At 35.4% G+C, this 15,641-nt stretch overlaps 1 protein-coding gene across 49 annotated transcripts in view; it reads right to left on the minus strand.

The window, feature by feature from the left end:
- RIMS2 (regulating synaptic membrane exocytosis 2) overlaps positions 1-15,641 on the minus strand; it is a 601,609-nt gene that overhangs the window by 84,415 nt on the left and 501,553 nt on the right. For 38 of the 49 annotated variants that reach the window (XM_027973139.3, XM_027973138.3, XM_060393832.1 and 35 more), the window contains one exon: positions 12,966-13,207. The exons of the other annotated variants lie outside the window; for them this stretch is intronic. In XM_027973139.3, the coding sequence (XP_027828940.2) occupies positions 12,966-13,207 (242 nt within the window). The remainder of the gene's footprint in view (positions 1-12,965; positions 13,208-15,641) is intronic. 49 annotated transcript variants of the gene reach the window in all.

Genomic DNA, 15,641 nt, shown 5'->3' on the forward strand with positions numbered 1-15,641 from the left:
AGAACCCAGGTCTCCCTCACTGCAGGCAAATTCTTTACTATCTGAGCTGCCAGGGAAGCCTGAGAATACTGGAGTGGGTAGCCTATCCTTTCTCCAGGGGATCGTCCTGACCCAGGAATTGAATAGGCGTCTCCTACATTGCAAGCAGATTCTTTACCAGCTGAGCTACCAGGGAAGCCTCTGATGGTGACCCTGCTTCAAACCCCACAATAGCTCCCTACTGCCAACTGTATGGTTTAAACTCTTTCGCTTGACTTTAAGTTTTTTTGTAATCTTGCCCCAATCTATATTGCTCATGTAATCTCCCACTGTATCAGCTACTGTTTGCTCTGCTCATACATAAACTGCATTTTCATAGCTCTGGGTCTAATACTGACCTGTTTATTTCAGCATCTTCATAAATTTAAACAGCATTAAAAATTCAAGGCTCAGACAACTGTTATTTGGCATCAATGTTGAAAGTAATTGTTTCCATGGCTACACTAATGATAATATAATAATATTAACAATAATAGCTAAACTAATGTTAATAATATTAACAGCTGCAGCCTCCACTTATTGAGAACTTGTTGGACAACATTTTAAGTGCTTTCATAAGTGCTCATAACAACTTCATGAGGTAGGAAGATAGATTCCACTATCTGTACAGCTGAGGAAGTAGAGGTTTAAAGAGGGTAAGTGACATGCCCAAGTAGCAGAGATGGGATCCAGTATCTAAAACTCTAAAATCTTTTTCTCCATTCTGCTACATGCCGTTATAGAATATTCTTTGTACCTCTTGCTTGTCCTTATCATGTTCCAACTTGTTTTATATTTATTCAGGCTTACAACTCATGTTTTTCAACCGATTTTAAGAACAAATAAAAAAGCTATGAGAGAATAGGGACTCCACTTTGTGAAGTTTTATCTTTCACAGTGCCCACTAAGATGCCTTCCTTGCAAAGAGTGATAAAAATGTTTACTTAATGGGAACATTAAGTAGGATAATAAATGTACGGTAATGTCTGTAGTTTAAGGAAATTATTAAAATACCATAAGAATTCATGAGCAAATTTTTAATAATTTGATTAAGAGTGTAATATTTATGGGATTTAAGGGATAATGCAAGATAATTTTCATTTGTAGATATAAATGGATAGTTCTCTAATATCTTTCACAAATTCTGTTATTCTTTCCATAAATAATAACAAAACACTAGAATGTGAGATGAGAAATAAGAAATATTTCACATATATTTAATGATTATTTATAGCTTAAAAACTTCAGTGCAATAGTTTAACATCTGGAGCAACATAGTTTTAAGTTATTTTATTAATATCTATAACAAAGATATACTAAATCATTCATTCATTCATTCAAACATGTACTGAGTAGTTAGTAGATATCAACTGTTATCTTAGGTACCATAGATATAAAAATGAATGAGATGGGTGCTTACCATCAAGGATTTACAATCCAATGGGATTTAGACAAATTTAAATAAGTTATATACAAAATGTTATTAATATACAAGTGACTTAAGAATCTAAAAACAGGCTTATATTTTTCTGCCATTAAAAAAGATAGCCCAGTTAGAGATTGGGTTCCCTGTGTCATACAGCAAATTCCCACTGCCTGACTACATATGTTAATGTATATGTTTCTGTATATGTTAATGTATATGTTTCTACTCTCTTAAATCATCCCACCTCTTTTTTGGATTGTAACCAAAAGTCTGTTCTCTCTGTCTGCATCTCTCTCTCTGTCCTATAGATAGGTTCATCAACACCGTCTTTCTAGATTCCATATATACACATTAATATATGATATTTGTCTTTCGCTTTCTGACTTACTTCACTTTGTGTAATAGGTTCTAGGTTAGACCACCTCATTAGAACTGACTCAAATGCATTCCTTTTTATAGGGGGGAATTATCCCACTGTGTATATGTACCACACCTCCTTTATCCATTCATCTGTCAACGGACATCTAGGTTGCTTCCATGTCCTAGCTGCAGTGAACATTAGGGTACATGTGTCTTTTTCAGTTATGGATTCCTCAGGGTACAGGCCCAGCAGTGGGATTGTGGGCCATATGGTCATTTATTCCTAGCTTTTTAAGGAATTTCCATATTGTTCTCCACAGTGATTGTATCAATTTGCATTCCCACCAACAGTGCAAGAGGGTTCCCTTTTCTGTAGACCCTCTCCAGCATTTATTGTTTGTGGACTTTTTGATAATGGCCATTCTGACTGGTATGAGATGATACATCATTGTAGTTTTGATTTTCATTTCTCTCATAACGAGTGATCAGAAGAGAAATAAATGAAAAAGAAATGAAGGCGACAATAGCAAAGAACAATAAAACTAAAACCTGATTCTTTGAGAAGACAAACAAAATCGACAAACTCATCAAGAAAAAAGGGAGAAGATTCAAATCAATAAAATAAGAAATGAAAAAGAAAAAGTTACAACAGACAACACAGAAATACAAAGGATCATAAAGACTACTATGAGCAACTGTATGTCAATAAAATGGACAATCTGGAAGAAATGGACAAATTCTTACAAAAGTATAACCTTTCAAAATGGAACCAGGAAGAAACAGAAAACATGAACAGACCAATCACAAACATGGAAATTGAAACAGTAATCAAAAATCTTCCAACAAACAAAATTCCAGAGCCAGATGGCTTCACATGCAAAGTCTACCAAAAGTTTAAAGAAGAGTTAACATATATCCTACTCAAACTTTTTCAGTAACTTGCAGAGGAAGGAAAACTTCCAAATTCATTCTATGAGGCCATCATTACCCTGATACCAAAAGCGGACAAGGATACCACAAAATAAGAAAATTACACACCAATATCACTATCACTGATGAACACAGATGCAAAAATCCTCAACAACATTCTAGAAAACAGAATCCAACAACAAATTAAAAGGATCATATATCATGATTAAATGGGCTTTATCCCAGGGATGCAAGGATTCTTCAACATATGCAAATCAATCAATGTGATACACCATATTAACAAACTGAAAGATAAAAACCATATGATCATCTCAATAGATACAGAGAAAACTTTTGACAAAATTCAATACCTATTTATGATAAAAAGTCTTCAGAAAGTAGGCATAGAAGGACTATACGCCAATATAATAAAAGCCATATACAACAAACCCATAGAAAACATTCTTAATGGTGAAAAACTGAAAGCATTTCCTCTAAAATCAGGAACAAGAAAAGGGTGCCCACTCTTACCACTATTATTTAACATAGTTTTGGAAGAGATTAACTCTTAAAAGTGCTCATTCCAGGAAAAAAATTCCATAACTATATAAGGTGATAGATGTTAATTAGACTTATTGTAATGATAATCTCACAACATATAAAAAGACTGAATTTTCATGTTGTGCATTTGAAACTAATATAATGTTATATATCAATTATTCTTTGATTTAAACAAAAGAAAATGGGCAAAGGACACAAATGGACATTTCTACAAAGAAGATATACAAGTAGCCAATAAGCTCAATATCACTAATCATTAGGGAAATAGAAATCTACCCTACAGTGAGAGACTACTTCACACCCATTAGAATGGTTATTATCAAAAAATAACAAGTGTTGGTGAGGATATAGAGAAAATGGAACCCTTGTGTGTCAATGCTGGTGATATTAAAGGTGTCGTTGCTATGGAAAACAATATGATGGTTCGTTAAAAAATTAAAAATGATCCAGCAATTCCATTTCTGGGCATAGGCCAAAAGAACTGAAAGCAGGGTCTGGGATACATATTTGCATCCCCATGTTCATACAATGGCTAAAAGGGAGAAATAACTTGAATGTCCTTCGACAGCGACTGAATAAACAAAATGTGGTATACATACATACAATGGAATATTATCCAGCCTTAAAAAGGAAGGTAATTCTGACATATGCTACAACATGGGTGAACCTGAAGGACATTAAGCAAAGTGAAATAAGCCAGTCACAAAAGGACAAACACTATTCGCTCAGTCGTGTCCCCCTCTTTGCGACCCCATGGACTTTAGCCTATCAGGCTCCTCTGTCCATGGGATTTTCCAGGCAAGAGTGCTGGAGTGGATTGCCATTTCCTTCTCCAGGGGATCTTCCCGACCCAGGAATTGAACCCGGGTCTCCCGCATTGTAGGCACATGCTTTACCATCTGAGCCACCAGGGAAGCCGAATCCCACTTATATTATGTACTTAAAAGTCATCAGATTCACAGAGACATAAAATAGAATGGTGATTGTCAGAAGCTGGGGGAAAAAGTAAATGGGGAATTATCAATTTTACAAGATGAAAAGAGTTCTGGAGATGGATGGTGATAATGGTAGCACAGCAGTATGAAGGTATTAATGTCACTGAATTTAATGCCACTTAAAAATGGTTAAGTGGTCAATGGTAAATTCTATGTTATGTATATTTTACCATCATTGGGCTTTCCTGGTAGCTCAGCTGGTAAAGAATCCTCCTGCAATGCAGGAGACCCTGGTTCGATTCCTGGGTCAGGAAGATCCCCTGGAGAAGGAACAGGTTACCCACTCCCAGTATTCTTGGGCTTCCCTGGTGGCTCAGATGGTAAAGAATCCACCTGCAATGTGGGAGACCTGGGTTTGATCCCTGGGTTTGGAAGATCCCCTGGCGGAGGGCAAGGCAACCCACTCCAGCATTCTTGCCTGGAGAAGCCCCACGGACAGAGAAGCCTTGTAGGCCACAGTCCATGGAGTCGCAAAGAGTCAGATATGACTCAGTGATTAAGCATGCAAAGAAATTGAAAATTAAATTTTGTAGAACAAACGGTACTGCTGAACCTATCTGCGGGGCAGGGATAGAGACAAATCCATAGAAAACACTCTTAATGGTGAAAAACTGAAAGCATTTCCTCTAAAATCAGGAACAAGAAAAGGAACAGGCTGTGGACACAGTGAGGGGAGAGGGTGGGGCGAATTGGGAGAGTAGCATTGAAACATATACAACAGATAGCTACTGAGAAGCTGCTGTCTAACAGAGAGCTCAGCCCTGTGCTCTGTGACAACCTAGAGGGATGGGATGGGCGTGGGGTGGGAGGGAGGCTCAGGAGGGAGGGGACATACATACACTTATGGCTGATTCATGAAGTACGGCAGAAACCAACCCAACGTTGTAAAGCAAATATTCTTCAATTAAAAACAAATTTTAAAAAGATATGAAATTCAGTTTAAATTTAAGATATGTTAAATTAATTTCAGTCACAATAAAATTGCTCTTCCGCAGCCACTTGTTGATCCTAGTTTGCTACAGAAGTACTTTAACATAACTTATGCTAATAACAGCTTTCACTTATAAGAAATACTTTGTTTGCCTCATCTGTAACATTTGAACCACTTAAGCTTATTAGCAAATGACAAATAGGGACATGACTTTTAATTAATAATGGCTTGTGGAATTATAAGCGCTAAAGCATTATTATAATTTCAGTGGTGAGAAATATGCCTAAATTTAGTGTTAAAGTCACATTCTTTGTTAACTTGTTATGTATCCTTTAGTGTTAGTTTGGGATTGCTAATGACATAAGGAGACAGTACTACTATTTAATATCTACATTATTCTTCATTATTACAAAGTTATCTCTTAATAGACTTGTGAATTTAGCAAACATTCCCTTAGAGTTATTATACACTAGAAGAGAGTACATAATGAGAAACGCTGGGCTGGAGGAAGCACAAGCTGGAATCAAGACTGCCGGGAGAGATATCAATAACCTCAGATATGCAGATGACATCACCCTTATAGCAGAAAGTGAAGAGGAACTAAAGAGCCTCTTGATGAAAGTGAAAGAGGAGAGTGAAAAAGTTGGCTTAAAGCTCAACATTCAGAATACTAAGATCATGGAATCTGGTCCCATCACTTCATGGCAAATAGATGGGGAAACAGTGGACACAGTGGCTGACTTTATTTTTTTGGGTTCCAAAATCACTGCAGATGGTGATTGCAGCCATGAAATTAAAAGACGCTTACTCCTTGGAAGGAAAGTTATGACCAACCTACACAGCATATTAAAAAGCAGAGACATTACTTTGCCCACAAAGGTCCGTCTAGTCAAGGCTATGGTTTTTCCAGTAGTCATGTATGGATGTGAGAGTTGGACTATAAAGAAGGCTGAGCACTGAAGAGTTAATGCTTTTGAACTGTGGTGTTGGAGAAGACTCTCGAGAGTCCCTTGGACTGCAAGGAGATCCAACCAGTCCATCCTAAAGGAGATTAGTCGTGGGTGTTCATTGGAAGGACTGATATTGCTGAAACTCCAATACTTTGGCCATCTGATGCAAAGAGCTGACTCATTGGAAAATACCCTGATGCTGGGAAAGATTGAGGGCAGGAGGAGAACGGGATGACAGAGGAGAAGATGGTTGGATGGCATCACCGACTCAATGGAGATGGGTTTGGGTGGACTCCGGGAGTTGGTGATGGACAGGGAGGCCTGGTGTGCTGCAGTTCATGGGGTCACAAAGAGTCAGACATGACTGAGCGACTGAACTGAACTGAGTACAGTGGTTTTAAGCCTTTTGGAATTACATACTAAACAAGGTGTTTAAAATCTTTAAAATATTATATCCATTTTGGTAAAAAATTGTAAACACATATTTTTACTTTTTGAATACATAATATACAAATATTTTAAAACATTACAATGCAATAAATATTTGTAAATCATTATTCAAATGGCAAATTAATACTTTATGCTTTCAAGAAAAATGTTTGAAGTAATATTCATTTTAGTTTTAAAAATACTGGTTTGCTTACAAAACTGTTTCCTCTTTTTCCTGAGCACTCCCTGGACTACATTTCTTAACCTCTCATTTTCCAATATCTTGTGACTGAGTTGCAGCCAATGAAAGACAAGCAGAAGTGATCTCACTATTTCCAGTTCTTGCTCATAAACACTTTCCCACCTGCTGGCTGAATACACAGGGCTCTAAGGCCCAAAAGAGGGCAGAGCCACGAGATGAAAAGAGCCTCAAACTCTGAATGACCACAGGGCAGGCCACTTCCCATTGGGAATAACTGATATTTGGACTGATATCTGCTCAATGAATAAACTTCTTTTGTATTAAATTTTCACAGTTTATATTTTAAAGCAGCTGGCATTATGTTAGCTAACAGAGCAATTCAAAGGTCTGGTTTCGAATTCAGTTTTCTCATACTTAGTTTTAATAATGTCATAGTTGAAAAAGAAACTTCACCAGGAAACATCATAGATCATATAAAGTATATATGTAAAGTTCATCATTAATAATAGTGGCTATAAATCTGTATTTTATTAATTTTCCTGAAAACTTAGAATTTTTAGGGACTTGTCAGATCTTAGAGTGTCACTGTATTTACTTCATCTGGACCTAATGAAAAGCTTGAAATAAGGTTAGAATTTTCAGGTCTGCCTTTTTTGTGTAGTTGCGGTATTGGTATTACACTTAACTCAGTTTCATTGCAAGCCTCTTGGAATCTCTGTAAGCCTCTTGCCCACTTTCTCGGATAATGAAACTAACACCTCCAAAAAGGCATATGACACCTGACTGACACTCAGACCAACTGAGAAAACTAGGGTAAAGCCATATATTGAACATGGTAGTGCTTAATTTCTTTTTCTGTCTTTTAGGCTAAAAGACGAAAATAAGTTCTACCATTTTCATTCCATTCTCCAGAGAACTTCACCATGAACTCCAAAGAAGTATACGGGTCTTTCATTGGAGATCAGTTTATTTGATATGAGCAGACACTGAGAAGGAGGTACAAAATAAGAAAAAAAAAAGTCTAGCCAAGAGCTAAACAAATATACAAACAGTTACAATTACTAAATGTTACAATTAGAGGAAATAAAAAGTACTACATGAGCTTAGAAATTACTACAAGATGAAAAGAGTTGAGATCCCTGAGTGGCCACAGGTGATAACAGCTGATCTCTGCTTCAGCTCTGGATCTGAAACTCTCACCTACTCAGTATTCCCCAGAAGTATCCCCTCTGTTATTAAAAAAGCCAAAACTCTTCTTTGACTCTATTTCTTCCAAGCTATAGTCCTATTTTTTAAATTTTATTTTTAAAATCAAAATTCTAGGAATTATTTTTATTTGCACCAACACAGTCGTCATCAGTCATATGTGCCTACTTAAATTAAAATTATACAAATTTAAAACATAAAAAAATTTAGTTAGTCATAGAAGCCACATATCAAGTGCTCAACAGTCACACACTGTATTGGATAAAGCAGATGCAGAACTTGCCAACAATGCTAACAGTTCTATTGAATAGTGCTAGTCTAGACTATAACAGAATAATTGAGAATGAAGAATGAATATACTGCCTGTATTTCAATCCCAACTTTGACCCTCACTAGTTGAGCAAACTTGAGGAACTTACTCTTTTTGCCTACCTTAGTTTCCTCATCTGTAAAATGAGGGTAATAGTAATTAATTCTTTTTCATAACATTGTTGTGTGACTTAGATGATTTACATGTAAAGTGCCCCCAAAAAACTGCTTAGCACATGAAAGTGCTCCATAAGTATTAGGTGTTAAAAATTGCTTTAAAGGATCAATCACATTTGTTTATTTTTAATTGATTCTTTTCACGCATTTTATTTTTGGCCGCACTAGGCCTCTGTTGCTGTGTGCAGGCATCCTCTCATTGCTGAGAGCAGGGTCTACTCTTTGTCAAGGTGTGTGGGCTCCCCACTGAGGTGGTTTCTCTTGCTGTGGAGCAAGGGCTCGGCAGTTGCTGCACACAGGCTCAGGTGCCTGGCGGCATGTGGAAACCTCCTGAACCCATTGGCAGGTCAGGGAAGTCCACGTGTTATAACTTTTATTCTTGAAATTATTCTCACAGTCTCTACCTCCTCTCTCATTTTTGTTAACCTGCTTAAATCAGGTTTTGTCCTGTTTTGTCCACCACTGCAAGGTTTGTCAAATTCCTCCATCATGTGAAATCCCATGGTCAACTCCCAGTCTTCACTTTATCTGAATTACCAGAAACACTTGACAGAGATGATCATCTTCCTTGAAAATATTTCCTTCCTTTGGTTTCTAAGATACCATATTCTTCTTTTTCATTTTCTTTAATGGCTGCTCTCTCTTTAGTTTCCTTGAATGAATTCTCTTCCTGACTTCTAAATGTTAGTATATAACATCGCTCTGCTTTTATTATAGTTTTCTTCTTGATTCAAATTACACTAAGCAATATTATCTAGTGCCACAGCTTTAAATATTACCTGCTGATTACTCCCAAATTACATGTTTAGCTTGACCTACTAGACTACAGTTGCATATCTAATTAAACATATAACTGTGCTTAGATGTTTAATGGGCATCTCAAAATCAACATGTCTAAAATAGAATTCCTGATTCCCCATATGAGGCTGCATTTGCTACTGATAGCTTACATCTGCAAAGTGATTTTTAAGTGCTGAAAGCACTTTCTTATACATTTAAAGTATGATCTTATAAATACCCTGTTAGGACAGCAGGTGTTAATTCCATATGTCAGATGATCATTCTATGACTCAGATATGTTGGGTAGGTTTTTTTAAGAGGCCATATTTGATATCTTATATAACCCAGGATAGGCAATAGCATCCAAGTCTCCTTATTTACTCCATGCACTTTCTATAAGGTTGTGATGTTTAGCAAGATATATTTAAGCTTTAAAAATGGCGAGTTTCCTTTTAGCAGTCAAAGGATACAAAATAGCACGGGGATAGAAGAGAGGTATGACTTAGCTACTGTGTGTATTAACCAACATATCTTTATAAATGGTTTCCCCTTCACCAATTATTATTTATGTATGATTACTGATATAATTCAGAATAATTTCAACATTCTTTAGAAAGATACTATTTTGCTGAGCTTTCTAACTCTTCAGAAGTCAAGCAAGCAGTCTTTATCTCATCTTGAAAATTCATACTGGTAAAATGATATTTACTTTTATGATGATAAATATTTTAAGAAGCTAAAGACATTATGTATGATATATCATTCATTAAGTGATAACTCTACACCTTAAGTACATGCAGATTTCCATGCAGAGGCCAGGAAAATCAAAACAAAGGATCTAATATAAGATCCAGCATCACAAATCCATTCATTGTTTTAGATAATGCTACTATATGATCAAAGTTTAGGTAATAAATTTGAAGATTTAAGTCTTAAACACTGTTAGAGCTTATTACTTCATTTTTAAAGAAAATAAAACATAAAAATCTTACTTGAAACATATACACATAAATACGGAATTTAGAAACCCAACGAAAGTTTGGAGTTCAATAATTATGAAACTATCTCTGTTGGCTATTCTAGTTAAACGTGGGCTTTAAAGTGAGAGATACTCTGAATTCTATTGTGAATACAGGTCAAAGCTATACAGTGTGCAGACAAGAATAATTACACATTTTAAGATGATAAAAATTTTAACCATTATAATGTCACTGAATATCAATGAAGACAATAACAAAAAGAAACATGTTATTTTCTGCTATGTTATATATGAAAGACGGGGCTATAGGATATAACAAGGAGAAACTACATTTTAAAAATGTGCCAATATCACAGTGTTTCTGAAGATAAAAACCAAATCAGTGTATGGTTAACAGACCTCTATCATTAAATAAAAATACTGTCAAAGAAAGATATATAGAATATTAATGCCAATACTACAAAGAATGAAATTGATGATTGAGAAATACTGACCATTTTCTTCTTCAAATCTTCTACATTCTTAGTGTCTGTGACACTGCTCTCTTACAGTATTTGTTCTTTCTTCATGATAATATCTCCTTGGTCTTCACTGGCTCCTCTTCCTCTGTCCGATTCTAAAAAGTTAATCTTCCACAAAGTATTGTCTTCATCGATTGCTTTTATCTGTAGTGTTCTTTTTGGGCAATCTCACCCATGTTCATGGTTTCAAGCAACCTCTAAACTTTATGATTCTCAGATTTATATCTCTGGTTCTGGCATGAGCCTTAGAAGTATGTATTTAAATATGTTCTAGACATTTCTATTTGGATATTACATAGATATCTCAGATTTAAAGTGTCCTAAATGAAGGACTCACCCTTCTTTTCCCAACCTGCTCCTTCTTTTATGCTTCCAATATCCGTTAATAGCACTACAACCATCCATCCATGGATGCAAGCCAGAAACATGAGGATCACCTTAGAATCTTCTCTCCTTCACCTCCCCACAACAAACCCATCACTAAATTGTGTGACTGACTGGCCTCAAGGGATGTGGGATCTTAATTCCTTGATCAGGGATCAACACTGCACATTCTGTAATGGGAAGACAATCTTAACCACTGGGCCACAGGGAAGTCCCTGACATAGGAGCTTGAAGTAATCTGCTTAAGTATATATCTTCTACTAGAGTATAAGCAACTCAGGTTATAAATGATTTCTGACTCATCTGTGTTCTCAATTTGCCTGGCACACAATAAGTGTTCAACATTTATCCAAAACCCCCAAATGAACAGAATTAATTATTTAGTAGCTTGTAGTCTTATTAGTGTCTATTTTAGGTTCTTCATTTTAAAAAATTGATAGAATTTATTTTTAGAGCAGTTTTAGGTTTACAAATGTAAGTTTTAAATAGAAAAATGCAATGAAGTTCTAACTGCTAGAGAAAAAAAACCTCTCAACTTCAAAAGGTCAACATCTATCATTTTACCACAACACAGTTAATTATGTATGTATAAATATTAGCAATTAAAAAATCATTTAGATATGATCTCTCTGTCCATACATTAAATCCTTAATTCTATATTAAAACACAAAATAACATTTTAAAACACTAAGTAAAAAAGTAAACTCTAAATAAACATTAAAAAAAAAACTCTAATATAATCACAGTAAATATAGTAAGTTACAGCCAGGATATAGGAAAGACATCAAAATCTTATTTCAATATAATATTATTATATAAGGCTCAAATTTCCAGAATCACTGGTGTAGTTTGTAAAAACAAGATTAGACGGGTCCAGGAACTAACGTACCCTTAAATTCTTCTGTGTTGCAGATTGATGCCCTGACTTCTCTGTACTAGAACCTTAGTATTCAGACATAAATGAGATTTAATCCATTTGCCTATAATTTATTTGCTGTAAAAGAAACACCATATTACACGCTTTTGTTTGTGTGTTAAGTAGAAGATATGCTATTATTTCCCAGATACCAGGGACTGAATGTTTAATTATCAACACCCATTTGAAAAAAGACATTGCTTTGACTCACAAATAAATTCTTAATTGCTAACAGTGGCTTTTCTAGTTAGGAGGGTGGTATCTAATTTATTTTCGCAGATGTGATTTAGAGACTGAATTTTCAAAAAGCAAAGCTTTGAATATCTTCCCCGTCAGCAGAAAATCCCTCCACCCCTGCAGCTGGAGAATATTGCTGCTTGAAGTGTTAACCAGGAAAGTAAAAACTGCAGTGAGGAAATTGATACAACTGGTAAATGCTGCTTACAAACTGAAAAAGAAGTTAGGTTGTCAGCAATAAAAGAAGTATATTATTCACACAAAATATGTGGTGTCATCTTCATCGTGGTAACTTGCTGGGAGTGGAAATTAACTTGGTGGGTTCCAACTTGAGGAACCTAAAGAAAAGCAAACATCTCACAGATCAGAGCACCTTTGCAAAGGACCAGAAACTGAAATCAGGGGGACCACAGCTGAGCTCCTCCTTGAGGAGAAAAGATGTGAAGTGCATGTTAAGAACAGTATAACCAAGGTTCACTTCCAAGCAGGTTTGCTCATTACTGAAAAACAAAGTCATGGTTATATTTTCAGAAAGGTCCACTAGTTTAAAATGCCCCTTTCCTTCTGGTACTTGTCATCATCCACACATTACTGAGGCAGAATGAGTAAGAGAAAAGATTATGTATTTTAATTACAACTCAATTAGGAAGTCAATAGTAACATAAAAATGCCTACCCGTTTGGCTGAGCTGAGAAGCACTGCGGCTCTTCCGGGAAAGACCAACGATAGCTACCATTTTGGCCCCAATGCTAGAGCGTCGCTTTTTGCTGCTGGTGCCCAAGGCACCCACTGCGGTGTCCGACTGGCTGCCATCATTCTTCTCCAGCGAGCACATGTCTCCGCTGATGCTGGTGCTTTTGGTCATGTTCTTCCCTGAGATGCCCATTTGTCTGCTTTGCATTTTGGATGTAAAGACACTGTAGGCCCATGGATCGTTAAAAGTGATGGCAAGAGCAAAAAGGAAAAGACAGAAAAAGGAGTTTTAGATGAAATATCTGGAGTATAATTCAATTATATCATTAATGGGGCATGTTTTTAGGACTTAAAAATTTTTCAAACACCATGGTCTTGAATGGGTTTTACTATTCAGGGCCAACCTTAACCTAAGTATCCAAAATCAGACATGTTTTCATTTCTGCTTTCAAAGAAGACACTGGTTTGCATGGCCACAGTGGGGAGATAAAGATTTGTGAAAAATAAGTGGGCTCGTTTAAGAGAATATGCTATCTTACAAGCGCAATATGCTTTAATGCAGTCATATAGCGAAAAACAACAAAAAAAAGAAGTTTCCAAACCATTCTTCTCTAATTTGCTTTACTATAGCCATCAAAGAGAAATTTGATGACTGGGGAAATTTTACAAAAAAAATGGCAAAAATGACAGCATCTACTGCTCAGTAGCTGTTTAATTTTCTCATTTTATTAATAAGATTTTTCTAAACCTTGTTAAATTTTCTAACAAGGATTGATGTTTTCATTAGTTTTTGAATTAAAAATAATTTATTTCACTTTATATTTTCATATTTATTGATATGTCTATATTCCAAAAATGAAGGAAAGATTTTCCTCTTGTATTCATTTGAAAGAAAGAAAAGTCATTAGCAGTTTTCTACACAATATGGTCAGAAGGCAATAATTTTTAAACACTTTTTTTCCCTCTATCCAGAGTAATATTTACTAAAAAGTAAGGACTAGGAATCAAACCTGGGCACCCCTGGCATGGAGTCCTAACCACTGGACTGCCAGAGAATACCTAACACATTAGTTTAGGTATTAACTTATGTTTATTTTCTCCAAGTATTTAAGAGGGAAAAGACTCAGTGTGACTTTTTTAAAAAGACAGTAAATCATTCATATTAGTTTCAAGAAGAAATGAGGCATAAACAGATCAAGAGATAGCAAGAGAGGAGATAGTGTATACACTTCCATGGTGACACAAATTAATCATTTTCAAGTTTGTTTGATTTTGCTATTTTTCAGTAACCAACTATAGAATAAAGTAGAAAGAGGTTGGAGGTAACAGATGGGGGCTTCAATCCCAGCTTTATTGCTACTTAACTGACTTCCTTCAGCAAGTTTATTGCTTCTACTTGATCCTCAGGGTCCTCATTTATAAGAGAATGTTTCACTGTAGCTTCTTATTTTAAAGAATAGACATAATAAGATTAAAATAAAAATTCAATAAATAGAAATGACAGCAATTAGGGAATATAGACAATACATAAAATAAGGCTAAAGCCCTTCAACCTATATATGTAAATACTTAAAAGCATCAAAAAATAATCTTTATGATTATAAATTTTAAGACTTCGGAGATTCACATGTCTAAAATGATTTTCATATAGCCAGCGTTATGTGGCTATATTCAGGATGGACTACACTGAGAGTCAGGAAATCTGAATTTGAATTTTGGCTTTATTGACTAATCTTAGGAGAGTTGTTTCCCTTTCTGGAACTTAACTTCCTCATTTAATAAGTGAGAAAACTTAAGTAAAGCACTAAGCAGAGTAGGAGACACATAAGAGCTCCAAAAATTATTCTCTCCCTCCTTCTTATTACTATCTCCACCACCGCTACCACCATCATCATCCATTAAGCATCAATTAAACATGTTGAACTGAAATATCTATAAGGTCCCCTTTAATTCATGAAACACTTCAGGGTATACCTTGCTTCACAGATTTTGGGCAAATGAACATGGAAATACAACATGATTTTATGGTATGCTATCATCAGAAAAAGCATGGCATAGTCTAGAAAAGTCAAAGTTCAGTCAAGACTAAGGCTTTCAAAATAATATATGTTCCATAGTCACAATAACTAGTACTCTTGTTTTGTAGGAACTTTTATCCTAAACATACTTTTCTATAAGAACCACCTATAACTACCTACCAAGGAAGTTAAAGATATACTCTCAAAATATTATACCTTGTGACTTTTGCATTTTAATTTTCATGGTTGGATATTAGGGCATAAAGAATTCAGCCAAAACCAATCAGGATATAATAAAATACTAACTGAAAAGATAAATAAGTTTATAGATAAATGTTTTACTGACTATTTGGTTTTAAAGAAATGTACTTCCTTCAATCTAATACCTTTGATAATGCATTATCTACAAGAAGGGTTATTAAAAGTTTTGTAAGATGGATCTACTTCTCATCTCCTTAAAACAGAGATCATCAGGATGAGTTTGTGTAGTTGCTCTTCAGCGCCATGTTTTGAAGGGAGGGTGACTGAGTCTAGGGTATCCCTATTGCTTTCTTTTACTTTCCTCACTTGGCCATCACCTTAAACTATACACAAACAATACTGCAAGCAAACAAGCTATCAACTGACATGTTAAAAGTCT

The sequence above is a fragment of the Ovis aries genome, chromosome 9 (genome assembly GCF_016772045.2).
Source record: "Ovis aries strain OAR_USU_Benz2616 breed Rambouillet chromosome 9, ARS-UI_Ramb_v3.0, whole genome shotgun sequence".
Classification (NCBI taxonomy): domain Eukaryota; kingdom Metazoa; phylum Chordata; class Mammalia; order Artiodactyla; family Bovidae; genus Ovis; species Ovis aries.